The 17442-nt window shown below is 47.0% G+C and overlaps 1 protein-coding gene across 5 annotated transcripts in view; it reads right to left on the bottom strand.

Annotated features, from left to right (window-relative positions):
- Positions 1–5105: 5105 nt before the first annotated feature.
- The window catches only part of Slc20a2 (solute carrier family 20 member 2), an 89439-nt gene continuing 77102 nt past the window's right edge, over positions 5106–17442 (bottom strand). For all 5 annotated transcript variants that reach the window (XM_050146672.1, XM_050146674.1, XM_050146673.1 and 2 more), the window contains 5 exons: positions 13774–13974; positions 12982–13573; positions 10788–10973; positions 8954–9038; positions 5106–6540 (listed from right to left, as the gene is read on the bottom strand). In XM_050146672.1, coding sequence (XP_050002629.1) covers positions 6379–6540; positions 8954–9038; positions 10788–10973; positions 12982–13573; positions 13774–13974 — 1226 coding nt within the window. In that variant the 3' untranslated portion in view covers positions 5106–6378. The remainder of the gene's footprint in view (positions 6541–8953; positions 9039–10787; positions 10974–12981; positions 13574–13773; positions 13975–17442) is intronic.

Here is a 17442-nt window from a genome sequence, read left to right as displayed (position 1 = left end):
TCTGGGATTGTGGTTTGCAGGCTGGCTGGCTTTGCTTTATGTTTAAAGACCACCTTTGAGTGAGTACATGTGATAATTGTCTTTCTGGGTCTGGGTTACCTCACTCAGAATGATGTTTTCTAGCTCCATCCATTTTCCTGAAAAATTCAAACTGTCATCATTTTTTTCTGCTGTGTAGTACTCCATTGTGTAAATGTACTACATTTTCCTTATCCATTCTTCAGCTGAGGGGCATTTTAGGTTGTTTCCAGGTCTTGGCTATGACAAAGCAAGCTGCTATGACCATAGTTGAGCACATGTACTTGTGAATATATACCCAAAAATGGTATTACTGGGTCTTGAGGAAGGTTATTTCCTAATTTTCTGAGAAATTGCCACACTAACATCCAAAGGGGTTGTACCAGCTTGCACTCCCACCAGCAATGCAGAAGTGTTCCCTTTTTCCCACAACCTCTCCAGTGTAAGTAGTCATCAGTGTTTTTGATTTTGGCCATTCTTACAGGTGTAAGATGGAATCTCAGATTGTTTTGATTTGCATTTCTCTGATGACTGCTACATATGACTAAATAGCACTCTTAGTATAAGGACAACTAAACAACTGAATTTGAAATTTGATTTTAATTACTTTGTTTAAATGATGACTTGTAGTTAGTGGTTGTTGAGTTGAACAGTGTAGTTCTACAGATCTCTAGAAGTGACTATGAATTACTTGCAGGGCCTGAGCATTTAATAGGTAGCACAGCCAGGCAGTGGTGCACCCCCTTAATCCCAGCACCCAGGAGGCAGAGGCAGGTGGATCTCGATGAGTTCAAGACCAGCCTGGTCTACAGAGCGAGTTCCAGGACAGCCAGGGAACACAGAGAAAGCCTGTCTTGAAATACCATGGATGGTTGGACAGATGGACAGACAGACAGACAGACAGAAAAATAAATAAATATAGCACAAATTTGCCCTTCAAGTATTTGGTATCCGTTTATATTTCTACCATGGTGCTTGTCTGTCCCCTCACACACACATTAACACTGTTGCCCATTTTCAAATGTTGACCACTTTAGCAGATGGAAGGTTGTACCTTTTCAGTTTATACTTTCCTGGTGGCCAATGAGAAGGGCATTTTACATGTGTTTACTGATTGTTGATATTCAAATGTACCCGTTAGGATTCCTTGCTGTTTCTAATTGGGTTTTCTTAAAATAACTAGACATATTTGTTCTTTGAAAAATTCCAGTGTAAGATTGTACTTAACACTAGCAAAATCTGTCCTCAAGCTGCTAGACTACCCACGTTATGGGTAAATAGGTCCACAGAGCCCAGAAATATCTGCAATAGCAATCATGTGACAGCATTTTATTTTCTTGAACGTTGTCTTTGTGGATAACACCATTCCAAGAGATAAAGTAAAGGAGACAAACCACAGTGGACCCAGTGGACCTCTCCCTGTACTGGAAAGCCCACGTGCAGCAATGTGGTGGGAGTAGGCAGCATGCTTGGGCCCGCTCCGTCACGGTGTGGGTGGAGTAAGAAGCCCTATATGACAGAAGCTATCACACCGTGCCTGAGAACTGTTCCGCGAGGCGATTCTTCAGTCTAGTGTGGATAAGGGTGCCGGGGTGGGAATGACGGGAGCAGCAGGCAGCCTTGCAGCATGAGCAGCGAGCTGCACCTGGTTAGTTCTTAGTTCCAGCTGTTCAAGTTGGTTGCATTCATGCCCTCAATTTAAGTAGAGAAGGCAGTCTCTGCATTTTTGCATTTTTCCTTTATGTTGTTTCTCTTAAATTATTGATAGTGCAGAGCCAAGAAGCCATATTCTAGGTATTGATAAGGTAATCCAGATTCGGATTCTTTCTTTGGTGATTCTGTGCCACATGGGTTCATATACTAGCACCTTGGAGTCCTCAAGTCGGAAAGAAGAGCCAGGAGAGGCACCCTGGGTAGAGGTCAGGTTCTCACAGTCTCTCCTTGCCTTCACAGCACAGCAGTGTGACTTTGTGTTTAGTGATTCATTCAGGACATGGCCAGGGTTAGCAGGCTTTCCTTTGTGCCTCGCTCTCAAGATGACTTATGCTAGATTTCAGCACAGCCCGAGTCTGGCGCCTGGGAGCAGAAAGCCCCCTTGTGTATTTATCTGCAGTGACTCTTTGGTTCGGTACTTGCACTTAGGAGTGTACCTCGAGGGGTCATTGGGGATGCACGAAGGTCACATGCAAGCTTTCTCATTGGTGTGATCGTTTTTTAAGTATTTCATGTGTATGGGGGTTTTACCTGTACGTGTCTGCACTACATGCATGCCTGGTGCCCATGGAGGCCAATCCCCTGGAACTGGAGTTACAGATGGATTGTGAGGCTCCATGTTAATCTTAGTTTACCTAAGAACTCCACTTGAATTCTCCAGACCAAAGTGCCTGGCAGAATTCTCTCCGTTGATATTGAGCAGGCACTGATGGCTACCATTTCCCAAACCTACTTGAATCTTCCCTATCCATGTAGTGCTCGGCGTTTGGGTCACATCTCTACCCTTGCAAACTTTGACCTCACCCACCCACCCACCGGTCAGCTTTTCCCCAGAGCTCCTGCCTGGACGAAAATCACCTTGCATTTTCTTCATAAAGCCTCTGGGTCTCTCAAGAGCTTTGTCTTTCTGCCTTCGGTGGCACTTGATAGTCTCGGATGTTAGCTTACAGGTAACTAAAACTGTTATTTGGTTTGGTTTCTCAGGAAGGAGCTTTTCTAAAAGCACACACAGTCCTCTGTGATCATCAAAGACACAAGATAATTTCTGGCATTGCTTGCAACTCTGAACTATGACAGAATCAACATTTTCTTAAGTGATTTCCCTGATGCAGCCCAAGGGTGGTAAAAGATGTTGTAATTGCAAGTACACTTGACCCCGCTAGGTGCCGCTGTGGTACCAGCATAAGGTACACACCGCTTTCCTAGTCCTTTGGGGGCATTCGGCTCATTTTCTCGGATCTCCTCACCCCTTCAGCTACTCCTAGAAGTTCAAAATTTCTGAGCTCAGGGTTTGGTTAAAACATGGCAAGTTGGGAAAGACGAGTTCTCCATCCTATCGTAGGCAAAATTCTTTTTGCTGTTTCAACTAGGTTTCAGTCCCCAGCAAGAGCTCTGGGTCACCTTCGTTCTGTCTGAAACACGTTTCTTAGCCTCATTTACTCTCACGTGCTCCCTTCTAGAGGTTTGCAGGGCCAGCCACCCTTTGCTCGCACTTCATTTCCAAGTTCTTAAACCTGTAGTTTTATTCCCAGGTCACCCTGCAGTGCTTTCCTTTCTATGTCTTCCTATGTCCCTTTGGCTGGCCTGGAGCCTCTGTGTAGACGTGGCTGGTCTGCCACTGCCTCCTGAGCACTGGGGTTAAAGGTGTGTGCCACCACCACAGCCACATTTAAAAAAAAAAAACAAAAAACAAAAAAAAAACAGGGTCTCTGCAGGGCTGTCTGTCCTAGAGTTCTCTGTTGTACTCTAGGCTAGTGGCCACTTTGCCTGGATCCAGCTAAATTTTTATCTTTGTTATGAAGGTCTTAAAAACAAAATAGACTTTACTTTTTAAAGGTTTAATTATTTGTGTGTGTGTGTGTGTGTGTGTGCGCGCGCGCGAAGGTGACAGTTGTTCCTCCCATCTCCTTAGGAAGTCTTTAGGAAAGTCAGCTTTCCTGGGAGGAGGTCGTCCCTTGGCCAGGTGATTGGCAGGTGCAGCTTGTTTAACTCGTAGGTGGAGACAACAGCAGGTGATATTTGGGGGCAGATCAGAGGGGGAACTCAGTTCTATTCTTTTGACCTAGAAGTAGTTTTCCCTTAAGAGGCCCCAACAAAGCACCAGCATGCATATTTCACACGATACTTAAATCCTAAGGAAGGACAGTCGTGATCCCTCTGTAGGGTGTGCTGGCCTGACACTTGCAGAGATCTCCCTGCCTCTGCCTCCTGAGTAGGAATCAAAAGTGCATGTCACCCCATCCTATCTACGGGATGGATTTTACTGTGGCTGCTGTTGCTTGAGAACTCTGTCACTTAAGACCAAGAGGAGGGGAGGACTTACTTGAAAGTTACCTGTTGAAAATTAATACCAATGTGTTTAGATACTTCCAAGTTCAGGCTCTCAGAAAGGGAAAAGGGAAGACAGAAGTGTGAGGGATGAAGTCCTTCTTAGGAGCATGGCTTTCTTGTCCCCCAGGCAGCTTTCCTCTGCATGGGAAGTTTGTCAGGGACTTAGGAGTTCCCTTTTCTGGAAGACTCAGCATTCCTTCCCTCGGGGACCTGGCAACACCCTCTCCAGGAGCAGAGAGCAGTAATAACCCATGTGTGGCCTGACTGTCCATCACACGCAGGAGCCTCTCTTGGACAATGGCTGTAAGGTTGGAGTCAGTTGGAGTGGGTCTTTCTCCTCCCCTGGCATATAAAGTCTCTGTCAGATAACAGACTTGGGGAGAGTTCCTGGGAGAAGCTTCTTTCACCTTGCTGGGGAGCCATGACACCCCACCCGCTTCCTCTCCTGGGATTCAGCCCTGCCGTTTGCCTGCTAGGGTTTCTTGACATCCAGGTGGCCCTTCCAGGGCAGGGACCGCAGGCTGTCCGGCCTGCTCAGTGTGTGCTTACACGTTGCTGTTGTTTTCTCACCGATAAATGTGATAGGACACCGAGTCTCCTGAGACCATCAAAGGCGGGACACAAGGTGCCATCTGACAGGGGGAGAATTTCAGATGTGTTGGTGAAGACTGTCACACCAGGAGGGTGGCGCTCAGCTGGTCCCCACCCAGCTGCCACAGTGCGGGCCTGAGAGGTTTCACCCTGAGCTTCCCAGCTTGAGGGGAGACTGGGTTCCCAGTGGGAGCCTGCAGAAATGAGGAGCCAAGCAGGCGAGCTCTCGTCTACCACTGTTACATCGTGGTGGGGTGGGTGAACATGTTCACAGTGGGGATGCCTGCAGACGGGTGTGGGCTGTTCTTTCCCTTTCGAGTTTTGTGTATTGGTTCCGTACAAACACAGAATAGGAAGATGTAAAGTTCAACAAGTATTTGAAAACCATAAGTGGCCAGACTGTAGTTTTGATTTTTGTGGAAACTCTGAAAGAAAAAAAAAAGACTCAGAAGTAAATTTTTGAGGGGCACTTTTTTATTATAAATTTAATATGGTTGATTAATGAAAAAATTACAATGAAGTACCGTGAAAATGTATGTCAATATAAAAATATTAGCAGCATTTCCATGGTTTCAGGCTCTTAACATTTTAGTCATACTGTCTCTCACTGTCAGAAGACAACAGTGGCTCTACAGGACGACCTCAGATGCTCTACATAAAAAGGCCTCATGGATCCCCAAGCCCAGTGTCCCTCCTAATACTCCCCGCTCAGCCCTGAGATTTACAGCATCCAGGCACATCAAAAGCCTCGCTGGCCTTACTGTTTGCGACAAGAACTCCGCATTTCAGGCTGCAGGGCGGAACAGGGAGGGACACTGGGACTGGACTTGATATGTATGTAGTGTCTAATTGTACACCCCCATTGCTGTGTGTTGTCCACGCTGGTGACAGTGAAAGGCCACTGAACAAGCTCACCAGGGCCTGGTATGGCAGCGGTGTGGCTTCTGCTGGTGGGCGGCTGGTGCTTCCAACCACACACGCTGCCCTGGTTAGGAGCTTGCCTGCTGATGGACCAGGATCCCTTCAGTGGCCAGAGGGAAGGAAACAAACAACATGAAGATATAATACTGGCGATTTATCCCCTGTTTCTTTGGTACTTTCCAAAATTCTCCAATCAGTAAAGTGTAAGGGAAGCAGACCATTAAAATCACAGTTGAAGTATTTACAAAAGCGCTAGTGATACATTACACAGTAACTCATACACAGCTTCTGAACACATTCTTCAGAGGAAGCACTTGTGAACACCTGTCCCAGCATGATGCAATCACACAAGGGCCTGAGAACTTGCCCAAGTTTGTATTAAGTATACTGCATCTCACTTATATTACAGTATTTTTAAAAAAGGGTTTTTATAGCCTACACTTTTAAACGTTTTTAACACTTGCCACCGCTGAGATCATTATATACAGTTAACAGAATATTGCACTTGAGGCAATACTCTTCCACTTTCATTCTGAGTTTGTTTGAAATCAACGCTAGATATCCTAGGTACACGATGTATATTTAATATAAGTAACTGCACCACATTGTGTCGTCACAATACCAGTCTGATACATACTACTATGTACAGGAGTTAGGCTGACTCTGGAGGATGAACGTCTGTGGCCTGGGTAAGCAGTGTGTGTCATGATGACGCCATCTGCAGGGTGTGTGGGAGGGGTGTGCAGGTGTGGGGGGGAGGGGGAGAGGTGTTAGACTATCCCTAGAGCCGTTTACAGACCACGCCTATGACAGGAGGATCCCGTACATGAAGATAGCCATGATAGCAGCACTGAATAATCCGGCCACGGGGACAGTCACGAACCAGGCCACAAAGATGTTCCGGAAGAGGTGCCAGTCCACAGCCTTCCTCGAGCGTATCCAGCCCACGGCCACCACGGAGCCCACCTGTCGAGGCAGAAGCATCACAGTCAAAGGCGAGACACCAGGAGAGGCTTCACAAACACTGACCTCTCGGGTGTCTGTCGTGATGAGCGTCATGTCCCCCGAGCCCTTCACACTAGTTCTCTAGGGAGATCATTTTCTATTTTCCTAATTTATGCTCTGTAAAGTCCCAATGGGCCGCAGTGGAGGAATATAACCCTTCTCCATCACAGTTCACCCCATCTTCCCGAACCTGCAGCGTATGCTTGGGTCCTCCATAGACATTCCTTAAAATTCTTAAAATTCCATTTCTTTATTTACTTATATTACATGTGTGTGGGTGTGCACACACCATGGCACATAGGGACTCATCACCAGGACACCCCTAGACAAATGTCAGCCAATCTGGGGTCCTGAACCTTAGAAATCCCTCACCCCCACCTTTGTTACTATAAAACCCAACTCTAACTGAGCTCGGGCTCTCCGATTATTCCAATACATTGGACACACAGAGACCGAATTTGCAAACTTGTGTAGAATGAAGGCTCTTTGCTTTTACATACGGGACTCGGTCTCCTTGTTGGTTTTTGGAGGACTCTGCGGATCTGGGCATAACATTACAACACCTAGAAAAGTCAGGCAGCTGTGACTATTTATGCCTACGAAACGGTAAAAAGTGGGCAGCTGGGACGGCTCAGTGGGTAAAGGTGCTTGCCACTAAGGCTGGCAAAGTGAGCTCGATCCCTGGGGCCGACGTGATGGAAGGCGAGAACAGAATCCTGGCAGTAGTCCTGTGATCTTCACTGAACGTTGTGCGTGTACGTACACACACGTGCACACTCATGTGCACATATGCACACACGCATGCGTGCACTAAATGAATGAATGAATGCAATAGAAAGAGCTAAGTGCTTTTCCTCCTCAGGAGAGCATATAATTTAGAGTGCTTTCTCTATCCCGAACAGCACAGAGAGCTACATGGGGTGATGAACGGGGAGATGGTCACTTTTCATAGTCTACACATCTTTGTGTTGTCTGAAGTATTTCATTGAACCCATACTTCTTTGATAACTTTTATTTTCTTTTTTTGCCAAACACAAGGCCTCTGTTGTGCTAGGTACATACTCTGTCATTAAGTTGCTTCCCAATACCCTTTTATCAATTTATCTATTCATGTGTGTATGTTTGTTTATTTATTTATTTTGTTTTTGTTTTTTTTTTTTTTTTAGAGATAGGGTTTCTCTGTATAGCTTGGGAGCCTGTCCTGAAACTCATTCTGTAGACCAGGCTAGTCTCGAACTCANATGTGTGTATGTTTGTTTATTTATTTATTTTGTTTTTGTTTTTTTTTTTTTTTTTAGAGATAGGGTTTCTCTGTATAGCTTGGGAGCCTGTCCTGAAACTCACTCTGTAGACCAGGCTGGTCTCCAATTCACACTTACAGAGATTCACCTGCCTCTCCCTCCTGAGTGCTAGGATTAAAGGGGCACATCACCACCTCCTGGCTCTTTTCATCATTTCAAAAACAACCAAAATGGAGCAACCCAGATGCCAAGTGGTGGGTGTGCCAAGCTTTCTTTGCCTTCCTCCCTTGTACTAGGGATGCAGGGTGCCATGCCAGCCCCTGGGTGGGAAAGGCTTCTCAGCCCTATCTGTAAGACTGGGGAGTTGCTAGCGTTCTCCTGAGCAAAGGAGTCAGCATTCACACTGCACTTCCAACACTGCCCACTGGGCATCTGTCTGGTACACTGGAGTCAAACTGGTTGTCATGGTGATGTTTACTAATTGACCACAATTAGGAGGAACAGAGCACTAGGTGAAGATCTGATCCCTGGTCCTACTGTGTCTCCAAGCTGTAGGGCCTTCGCAAAGTGGGTCAATCCTGAGAGCCCGAATTTTCTCAGCTGTCAGCGGTGAGTGACAGGACAAACACCAGAGGCCCAGGCACTACCTCCTGCCCCTCGCTTGGCATCGACTGAGGCAACACAGAAGTAGCCACATCTTAGAACTGCTCTGAAATAATCTTCGTTTACTTCTGTTTCTGTCCCACTGCTAACATCAATTCTGCGCAGCGGCAGGAACTGCATGGTACATCCCAGGTGAACCTGCTGACATGCGTGGTGCACACGTGACCGCAGAAGGCAATCTAGGGGGGAACGGTAAGGGGCCCAGGGCAAACGGAAGCTCTCCCACTGGTGCTGAGAAAGCAAAGCCTCAACAGGTGCCCTACTGGGGATCAGGAAGGGTTAGGAGGGGCGCGGGCATTTTAGGGAAACAACCACCCCTGCTTCCTCCTCCTCCTCCTCGCTGGTCAACAATGTCCTGGCAGTCCCACAGCAACTGTGCAGAGTCTAGCAACCTTTTTCAGATCCGCTTGGAGCCGCTGGACTGACATGCCACCCCTTCGAATGGCAGTCTCTGGCTGGCATGGACCTACCTTGCAGTGTGTGGTGCTGACAGGAAGCCCAATGTTGGAGGCAATCACCACGGTGAAGGCAGAGGCCAGCTCAATAGTGAAGCCACTGTGGGGGCAACAGGAAGACAACGTCACAGGAGCTCTTTGTGTGGCCTTGCCGACACCCCGTGGCTGCAGAAGGCTTGCCAGAACATTCTGTAAGCTGGTTATGGACTGCTGCCTGAGCCAGATGACCATTAGGAGAACAAGACACTGTTGCTCTCAGCGGGGCACTGGGCTATGCAGCTGACATCCAATGACCTTGTTTTCCTAACATGTTTTCCAACCTGAAGTGTGGAACTGGGTCAGAAATTCCTGCTGTGCAGGAGGACGATAAATTGCTTGTTCCTAAAGGGGCACGGGAAAAAAAAAAACTAGGTTCTCATCTTGAAAGTGTGAACTTATTACAAAAAAGCAATCTTCAGATGACCGATTTTTCTTCAATTCGGTCTTCTAAAACAATCTTTCGTTAAAATGAATCTTAAGGATGGGGAACTGAAAATTAGAAACAAAAGCAAACAGAAACCCCTAATATGTTTTAAGAAGAAACACAGAGAAAAAAGTTTCCCGACTGCAGATAGTTCTGAACTTTAGCTGTACTCCGTAAGCTGAGACCTGTTATTTAACCACAGGCTGCACAGCAGAGTGACTAAGTGTGACAGCAGAGGTACACACCCCCAAATCCTGGAGGATGTCAGGAGATCTCTGGGCTTGAAAATTTGGGGGAGAGGCAGGTGCCACGTTTTGGAGTTTATGTGCCCCAAAGGCCTATTATGTCAAAGGCTTGGTCCCTAGGGTGATGCTATTGGGAGGTGATATAAGGGGGTGTCTGGGTCACTGGGGCATATCCCTGAGGGGTGTAGGACTCCGGCCTTTCTGATGTTTGTGTTTGCTTCCTGGCTATGAGGTGGAGTTTTTGGTTTTTTCCTGTGGCACGGGCCCCCACCACGGTGTGCACTGCTCTATGCTCCTGAAGAACGAGGACAAACGGAAACGGACCAAGAGCTGTGCAGGTGTGAGCCACAGTGAACCCTTTCTCCTTAGACACTGCTTACCTCGGGGGTTTTATACTGGTAACAGAAAGGGTACCAGATGGGCCCTAGAGTAGGAGACTGGGCATGGCTGGGGAGTTCTGGAGGAAGGCCTCGGGCTCCAGTCTGCACCGGGGTTTTGCCCGTGTCCTCCGGCCCTCACACTGCGTTAGAACAACAGGCTAGATAAGGAACTGTCGCAGCCTCTGAGTTTCCCTGCTTCTGTCTCGGTGTCTTCCCACCTCCATCCTGTTGCCTGTGTAGATGGCAGCAGGGGCAATGGTGACAAAGGGGCTGACTGGTGGAGGCTGAGGTAGTGAGGACCCCTCTGATCTGTCTCCCTGTGACAATCGCTACGGAACAATAGCACGAGAAATGTGGTAGTCTGAATGTAATTGGCCCCCATAAGCTCGTAGGGAATGGCACAAAGCTGTGGCTTTGTTAGAGTAGGTGCTCCTTGTGGAGGTGGGCTTTGAGGTCTCCTATGCTCAAGCTTCTCCTAGGGTCACAGTCCACTTCCTGTTGTCTTCTGATCAAGATGTAGCCAGTACCATGTCTGCCTGCATGCCGCCATGCTCCCCACCTTGATGATAATGGATTAAACTCCTGAAACTGTCAGCCGCCACCCCAATTAAATGTTTTCCTTTATAAGAGTTGCTGTGGCCATGGTGTCTCTTCACAGCAATAGAAATGCTAACTAAGGCAAGAAAGCCCTGACATGTTGACTCAGCTTCTGCAGCGAGCCCCACCTGGAAGCCCTGTCTCTGCAGACCTCCGTGCCTCACCTGGAAGGTGTGATGGGAGTGAGGTCCTTTCCCATGGTCTGGATCACTCTTCTCCCCCAAACCCAGAGACCTGTGCAAATCCCGACTCCTCCATAAAACAGCAGCCAGACTGGCGTAGCAGCTTCTTGCATAACTCCACCTTGTTCATAGATCAGCCACAAAGCCACGAGGGGACCAATTGCATTGCTGGTTAAAAAAAAAGGCGGGGGGTTAATTGTACATAGGCACGACACTATACACACACTATATAGTGACTTCTTGGTTTTGAAAATTAGCTAAGTCTTATTGTATTTGTAGCTTACTCATAGAATCTAAGGTGATAAAATGACTTACTGATATAAAAAGCATACTAGAAAATTTGCCATCTTAACCATTTTAGGTAGAGTTAAGCAGTATAAGTATAATTATATGTGAATTATATGAAAAGGCACTTAAAGGCAACAGCCAGTTATTATTTTATTATTATTATTGAGATAGGGTTTCTTTGTGTAACCTCAGCTGTCCTGAACCAGGCTGGCCTTGAACTCACAGAGATCCACCTGCCTCTGCCTCCCCGGTGCTGGGATTAGAGGCGTGTGCCACCATGGCCCGGCCTGAAGTCAAACTTTTAAATAATGAACAGAGACAAGACTTGAGAGGCACAGATGCCCAGCTCCCGCTAAATAACCATGCAGAGCTGGCCCGTGCAAAGCTCTCACGGCCTGGCTTGACACGACTTCCTGCTGTCTCCATCTCTCTCCGTGAAGCTGCAGGGCTCAGGTGTCCTCGCTGCTTCTTTCCTCTCCTTCCCTCCCTCCCAGGATTTCTAGCCAGCACCTCTGCCTTCCGGGCATGGGTGCTCATCCATACCCAGCCTGATCATTCCTGAACGCAGCCATACCCAGCTGGCTGCTAACTTGATCGTCACGTGGCTGTCATTTGGGTGTTACAGGTATTTTCAGGTTTATGTCTAATCTGAATGCTAACTAGCCCCAAACCAGCCCTTTCTGGGTTGGACTTCACTCTCAGGTTTGTGAGAGCTGAAATTGCTGGGCGAGGCCTCCTTCTCTCACACCTGTGTCTAATTTAGCAGTTCTCAACTGGTAGGTCTTTCACAGGAATTGCCTAAGACCATCCGCATATCAGGTACAGTAGCAAAATTAGAGTAACAATGTAGCAATAAAAATAACTTTATGGTTGGGGGTCACCACAACACAAGGAACTGGATTAAAGGGTCGCAGCACTAGGAAGGAACCACGGGTCGCAATTGCCTATCAATTCCATTGGTCCCACATTCAGAATACTATATCCTGACTCTGGCTACTGTACCATCTCTCTGCTCCAAGCCTTGCTCTTTCTTCTTGGATCACTGAGCGACATCCCAACTGATCTCCTATCCCCTCAGCACAGCCATGGAATAAGCCAGAAGGGTCCAGTTAAACGCCTGTCAGCCCTTCTGGTGGCTCTCTCGTTTCTTACAGTGAAACTTCCTTCTTCCAAAGCTTGTTTCCTTAAACATGTATAGACTTTATTTACTCTGTTTACTCTTTTTGATAAGTATGTCTGTGCACCCTGTGCATGCTTGGTGCCCATGGAGGCCAGAAGAGGGCGCTGGATCCCCTGCAACTGGAATTACGGATGGTCGTGAGCCATCACGTGGGTGGTGGGAATTGAACTCTGGCCCTCTGCAAGAGCGACAATTGCTCGTAACTGCTGAGCCATCTTCCCAGCCCCTGAACAATTTATTTTTAAGACAGGGTCTGGCTGCGTTGTCTAGTCTAGTTCCTGAATTCCTGGGATCAAGCAAACACTGACTCAGCCTGCCCAGCAGTCAGGACCCCAGCTGCCGTTCCGTTGCCTAGCAGAACACAATTCCTTTACGTTTCTACAGGACCGTGACTCGATTCTCTACTTACCCCTGTCCAAGGTCTCCTGCTCTTTGAAGAGCAGTCCCGGCATGCTCCACTTCACCCTCTGCATCTGCCGCTCACGCTTTCTGCAATGGTCACGTGGCCCGTTCTCGCACCTCGTTTAGCCCCTGCTCTGTGAGCCTCCCCATGCAGCTAGCTGCCTGACCACTGCGACCCCCTTTCTACTCTGTGACTTATATGCTTGCTTACTGTCTGTGCTCCCCTTTGCCGGTGGCAGGGACTTCTGCCTCCCAGCACGTAGCTGACCCTTACTGCGTATTTGCTGAATGAATAAAGATACTCACCTCACATCGTTGCCACCATGAGCAAAGGACCCAAAGCAGGCAGTGAGGACTTGCAGGAAGTGGAAGAGCAGGTGGACCTCTGCCGTGTCCTTCTCCTCCTTCTCTTCCTCCGTGGGGTCCTCGTGAGGCTGGTCGGGATCCGCCAGCTCAGAGGCCAGCCTCATTTCTACGCCCCCCTCCTCAGCCTCGATCTCGGCCTCGGCGACCGCATTGCAGTAGCTGGAGTAGCTGTCGTAGCGAAGCCGCTTCTTGGAATAGGACACCGTGTCGCCCACCAGCTTCTCGCTGTCCTCGGGGGCGGAGGAGGCATCTGGGGCTCTGAAGGTGGTATGCACCGGCATGCCACAGATGGCCGCGGTGTAGCAGGTGTAGCTGTTGTTCCGCCGAAGCAGCCTGTAGTTGTTTTCCTGAGCGGGCTTCTCCTCGGGGCCTCTGTCTACGTGGATTTTGTGCAGCAAGTCTTTGTAGAGCCCCGAGTCTTTGTGTACAGTGTGATAAACATGACCGTCATTCCTCATGTGGCCTTCAAAGCCGAACGTGCCGTTGGAGATGGGTGACTTTGCAGAGCCGTGAGTCATGGAAAGTGCCCGTCCTGGAAATAATGTAGGAGATGCTTATTTAAGGTGGACGGTAGGGCACTCAGTGGAAAACCACATGCTTAGCATGCACAAGGCTCTGGGTTGGATTCCTGTCCATCAAAACATAAATTCTGGGTACACTTTTGTACCCAAGCTCGGCCTGGCAGATTATCTCCTTCCCGTGTTGTACCCAAGAGCCCCAAGTTAGCCTTACCATAGGCTGTCCGGGGGTGGTTTCCTGTTGATGTGCCCTCAGAAGGTCCCACAGCCTCCCCAGCCGGGCTGGTGAGGGGGACAGCACTGTCATCGCTGGCTTTGGCACCAGGGAGTTCCTTAAAGGGGGACTCCACCTCCTGGGCTTTACTGAGACTTTCATTGGAAGTTCGCGATAAAGCGCTCGTCTTTTCTAATTTGCCTAGAGAAGATAAGGAAGGAAGTACAGATTCTGGAAATGCATTCTTTTTCTTTTAAAAATAAATATTAAAATACAGTAAAAATAAAATGATTAAATACTAAAATGTGAAGATATCTTTTTACACTTCAGTACTGACCTTGGAAACAAAACATTAGAGCTAGATGAGGAAATAATAAAAAGTCAATGATTTTTTTAATTTTAAAATTATTTATTTGTTGTGTTTTTTTTTTTTTTTCGAGACAGGGTTCTCTGTGTAGCCCTGGCTGTACTGAAACTCACTCTGTAGATTAGTCTGGCCTCAAACCAGAGATTTGCCTGTCTCTGCCTCCTGAGGGTTGGGATTAAAGGTGTGTACCACCACTGCCAATTCAATCCATGCTCTTGAAGACAGCTATTAAATGATACATACTTATGCTGAGTTACTAATATATCTAATATATCCAAAACCTTAAATCTGATCGCCTAGGCCTCTTCCAGGGCTGACAATTCTATAATTCCATAACCCTTCTAGACGGACTAGCCTTAGAGTTATAGAAACGTTTATCGTTCTTGTCTTGAACAAGTGGAATACATTTGGGTTTTTTTCCTGGTCAATAAATTATTGGTCTCAGATTTCTTTGATCATATCAGATTCTATGACGCAAGTAAACCTTTTTTTTTTTTTCTCAAAAGGAACAAGGAGATTCCATTTACTCAATAAGAAACAGGTCAGACCCTCTAGAACTGTTTACAGTTGTGAGCTGCCGTGTGCGTCCTGGGCACCAAACCCATCTTCTGCAACCGCAGCAAGTCCTCTTAACCTCTGAGCTGTCTCTCTGGCCCCTTGATTATTTTTAGAGTGTGTGCATACACATGCATGTAAGTGCAGTGTCTGCAGAGGTCAGAGGCATCGGATTCCCCTGGAACTGGAGTTAGAGACACTTGTGAGCTCCTCGGTGTGGACGCTGGGACTCATTACGATTGAACTGGGGTCCTCTGGACGAGCAGTGCATACACTTAACTGCTGAGGAGCCATCTCTCCAGCCCCATGAAAATTCTTAGTCTTAAAACTCACACGCAGTAAGCTGCCTTTGCGGGTATGTGTGATTCTGAGTTTCCCAAGAGGCACCACTACAACGGGGATGTAAGAAGTCCCCAGGTCCTTATTTACTCTACCTGAGACGACCACCTGTCTTATCTGCCACCCTCCAGTTCTGCATTTTTCAGAAAGCCTCCAAGACGAAATCACAAGATGAGTAAGTACTGAGAAGGCTTCTCCTACTCAGCACGCTGCCTTTGCCACTCAGTCACGCTGCCACGGGAGTGGCATCCAGTTCCTCGTTACTGCTGAGCACTGGAGTGTGGAGCTACACTTTCTTTATCCCGTGATAACCTGTCGGGGGAGGGCTTCCATTCTGGGTGACATCGACAGAGCTGCTGTAAACACCCATGGGCAGAGTTTTGTGTGAATTTCAGTTTTGATTTCTCTGGGGAAATACCCAGGACTGATTCAAAGAATGCCGAAGGCCTGTGCACATGTAACCTAAGAACTGTCCAGCTGTCTCTTGTGCCACTTTGAATTACCAATGCCAGTGCCTGAAGGTTATAGCTGTCTTGTTGTTGTTGCTGGTGGTGGTGGTTTTTTTAATCCTTCCCAGTTAGCACGGCCATGTGTTACAAAGTCATTCGAATAGTGTGAAGTGGTATCTCATGCTCGTTTGATGTTGTATTCCCTGTTAGTGAGAGTGAACAAGGCATGGGTTCATTTGCCACTTACATCTCTATCAGGTGTTCCAACAGTTTGCTCCACCTGGAGAGGGAGCTCGGAGGTTAAGAGTCAGCACTGTTCTTCCAGTGGACCAAAGTTTGGTTCCCAACACCTCCTTTGGGGGGCTCACAAACAGCCTCTAACTTGAGCTTCAGGGGTATCCGACACCTTGGTCTTTGTGGGCACCTGCACCCATATGTGCAAACTCCCACACCAGGACGGACATGATTAAAAAGAATCAAAATAAAAATATATTGCTCATGTTTTAGTTGATTTTAAAAAATTTCTTAATATATTTATTTCCATGACACAAAGTTTCCCTAAATGGTGTTTTCAGAGAGCCAGAGTTTTCAATCTGCATCTTGTACACTTTGTAAATTTCTTCTGTGGACTGTGCTTGGTGTCACGAACAAAGTTCTTTGCTTAACCAAGATCACAAAATTCTTACTTCCCAAAAACTCTTTATTACTTTTACATTTAGATTTGTGGTACATCTCGAGTTAACTTAAAAGTAAGGCATAACATTTATCGTAAGGCTTGGCTTCTGCTCTGGTATGTGGACATTCAATTATTTCGGCGACTTCTGTTAAAAGGGACAATATTTTTGCCAGGTGATAGTGCTCACACCTTTAATCCCAGCACTTGGGAAGCAGAGGCAGGTGAATCTCTGTGTGAGTTCCAGGCCAGCCTGGTCTGCTGAGAGAGTTCTAGGACAGCTAGGGCAACACAGAGAAACCCTGTCTTGAAAGAAAAACAAACAAACAAAAAGGACTATGTTTTCTCCACTGAACCGCCAGTCTTGAAGTATATTAGCCACATCTGTATGGTCTCCTGGAATCTGTCTGCTCTGTTAACCAACACATCTGTTCTTCACGGCACACGCTGCCTTGTAGTATTACAGTAAGCCTTAAAGGCAGGAAGACTCGCTCTTCCGATTTCAAAACCGTTGTGTCTATTTCAGTTTCTTTAGCTTTCTGTATAGATTTATGAAGAGCTTAAGTCTAGATCGATAAGACATTATGCTGGTATTTTAATTAAATTCGTGCTATATATACAAATCAACTTGCAAAGAACCAATATTTTGGCCACATTGCATCTTTCAGTTCAAAAGTCTTTGTCTTTACCTTAAAAAGTCTTTGTCTTTACCTTAGTGCTCTATTAAACACAGATTTTCAAACTGGGATGCACCCACACTGAAATACAATTACAAGGCCCGTTCTGCAGTCAGTCCACCACGAATCTCTAAGAGTCCAAGCCGTTTCACTTGGACTTGTCACTTTCAGCCACTCTTGTCACATGCGCCGTCCTTTGTGGTAACTGTCCGCACTTCCCCAGAGAGAAATGTTTCCTCCCGAGCTGGCAGAACCTGTGTGTTCACTTACAGTTATGCTCGGAAACAAATAACGATGCTCACGTGGCCCACAAATTATCACGGAACTATATGAGGCAGAAACAGAAGTGGAGGGCCAGAGGCCTGAGTCTGCACCCCTGGGCCATTCTAGGAACTACTCTCATCTCTAATTCCTTTATTCCATTTTTGTTGTTGTTGTTTTTTAAATATTTATTTATTTATTATGTATACAATATTCTGTCTGTGTGTATGCCTGCAGGCCAGAAGAGGGCACCAGACCTCATTATAGATGGTTATGAGCCACCATGTGGTTGCTGGGAATTGAACTCAGGACCTTTGGAAGAGCAGACAATGCTCTTAACCTCTGAGC

Source organism: Alexandromys fortis, unplaced genomic scaffold (assembly GCF_014885135.2).
Source record: "Alexandromys fortis isolate MF-2015 unplaced genomic scaffold, M_Fortis_MF-2015_v1.1 scaffold_55, whole genome shotgun sequence".
Taxonomy (NCBI): Eukaryota; Metazoa; Chordata; class Mammalia; order Rodentia; family Cricetidae; genus Alexandromys; species Alexandromys fortis.
Note: the sequence above shows the minus strand (reverse complement) of the source record. Positions and strands in the feature narration are given on the sequence as shown.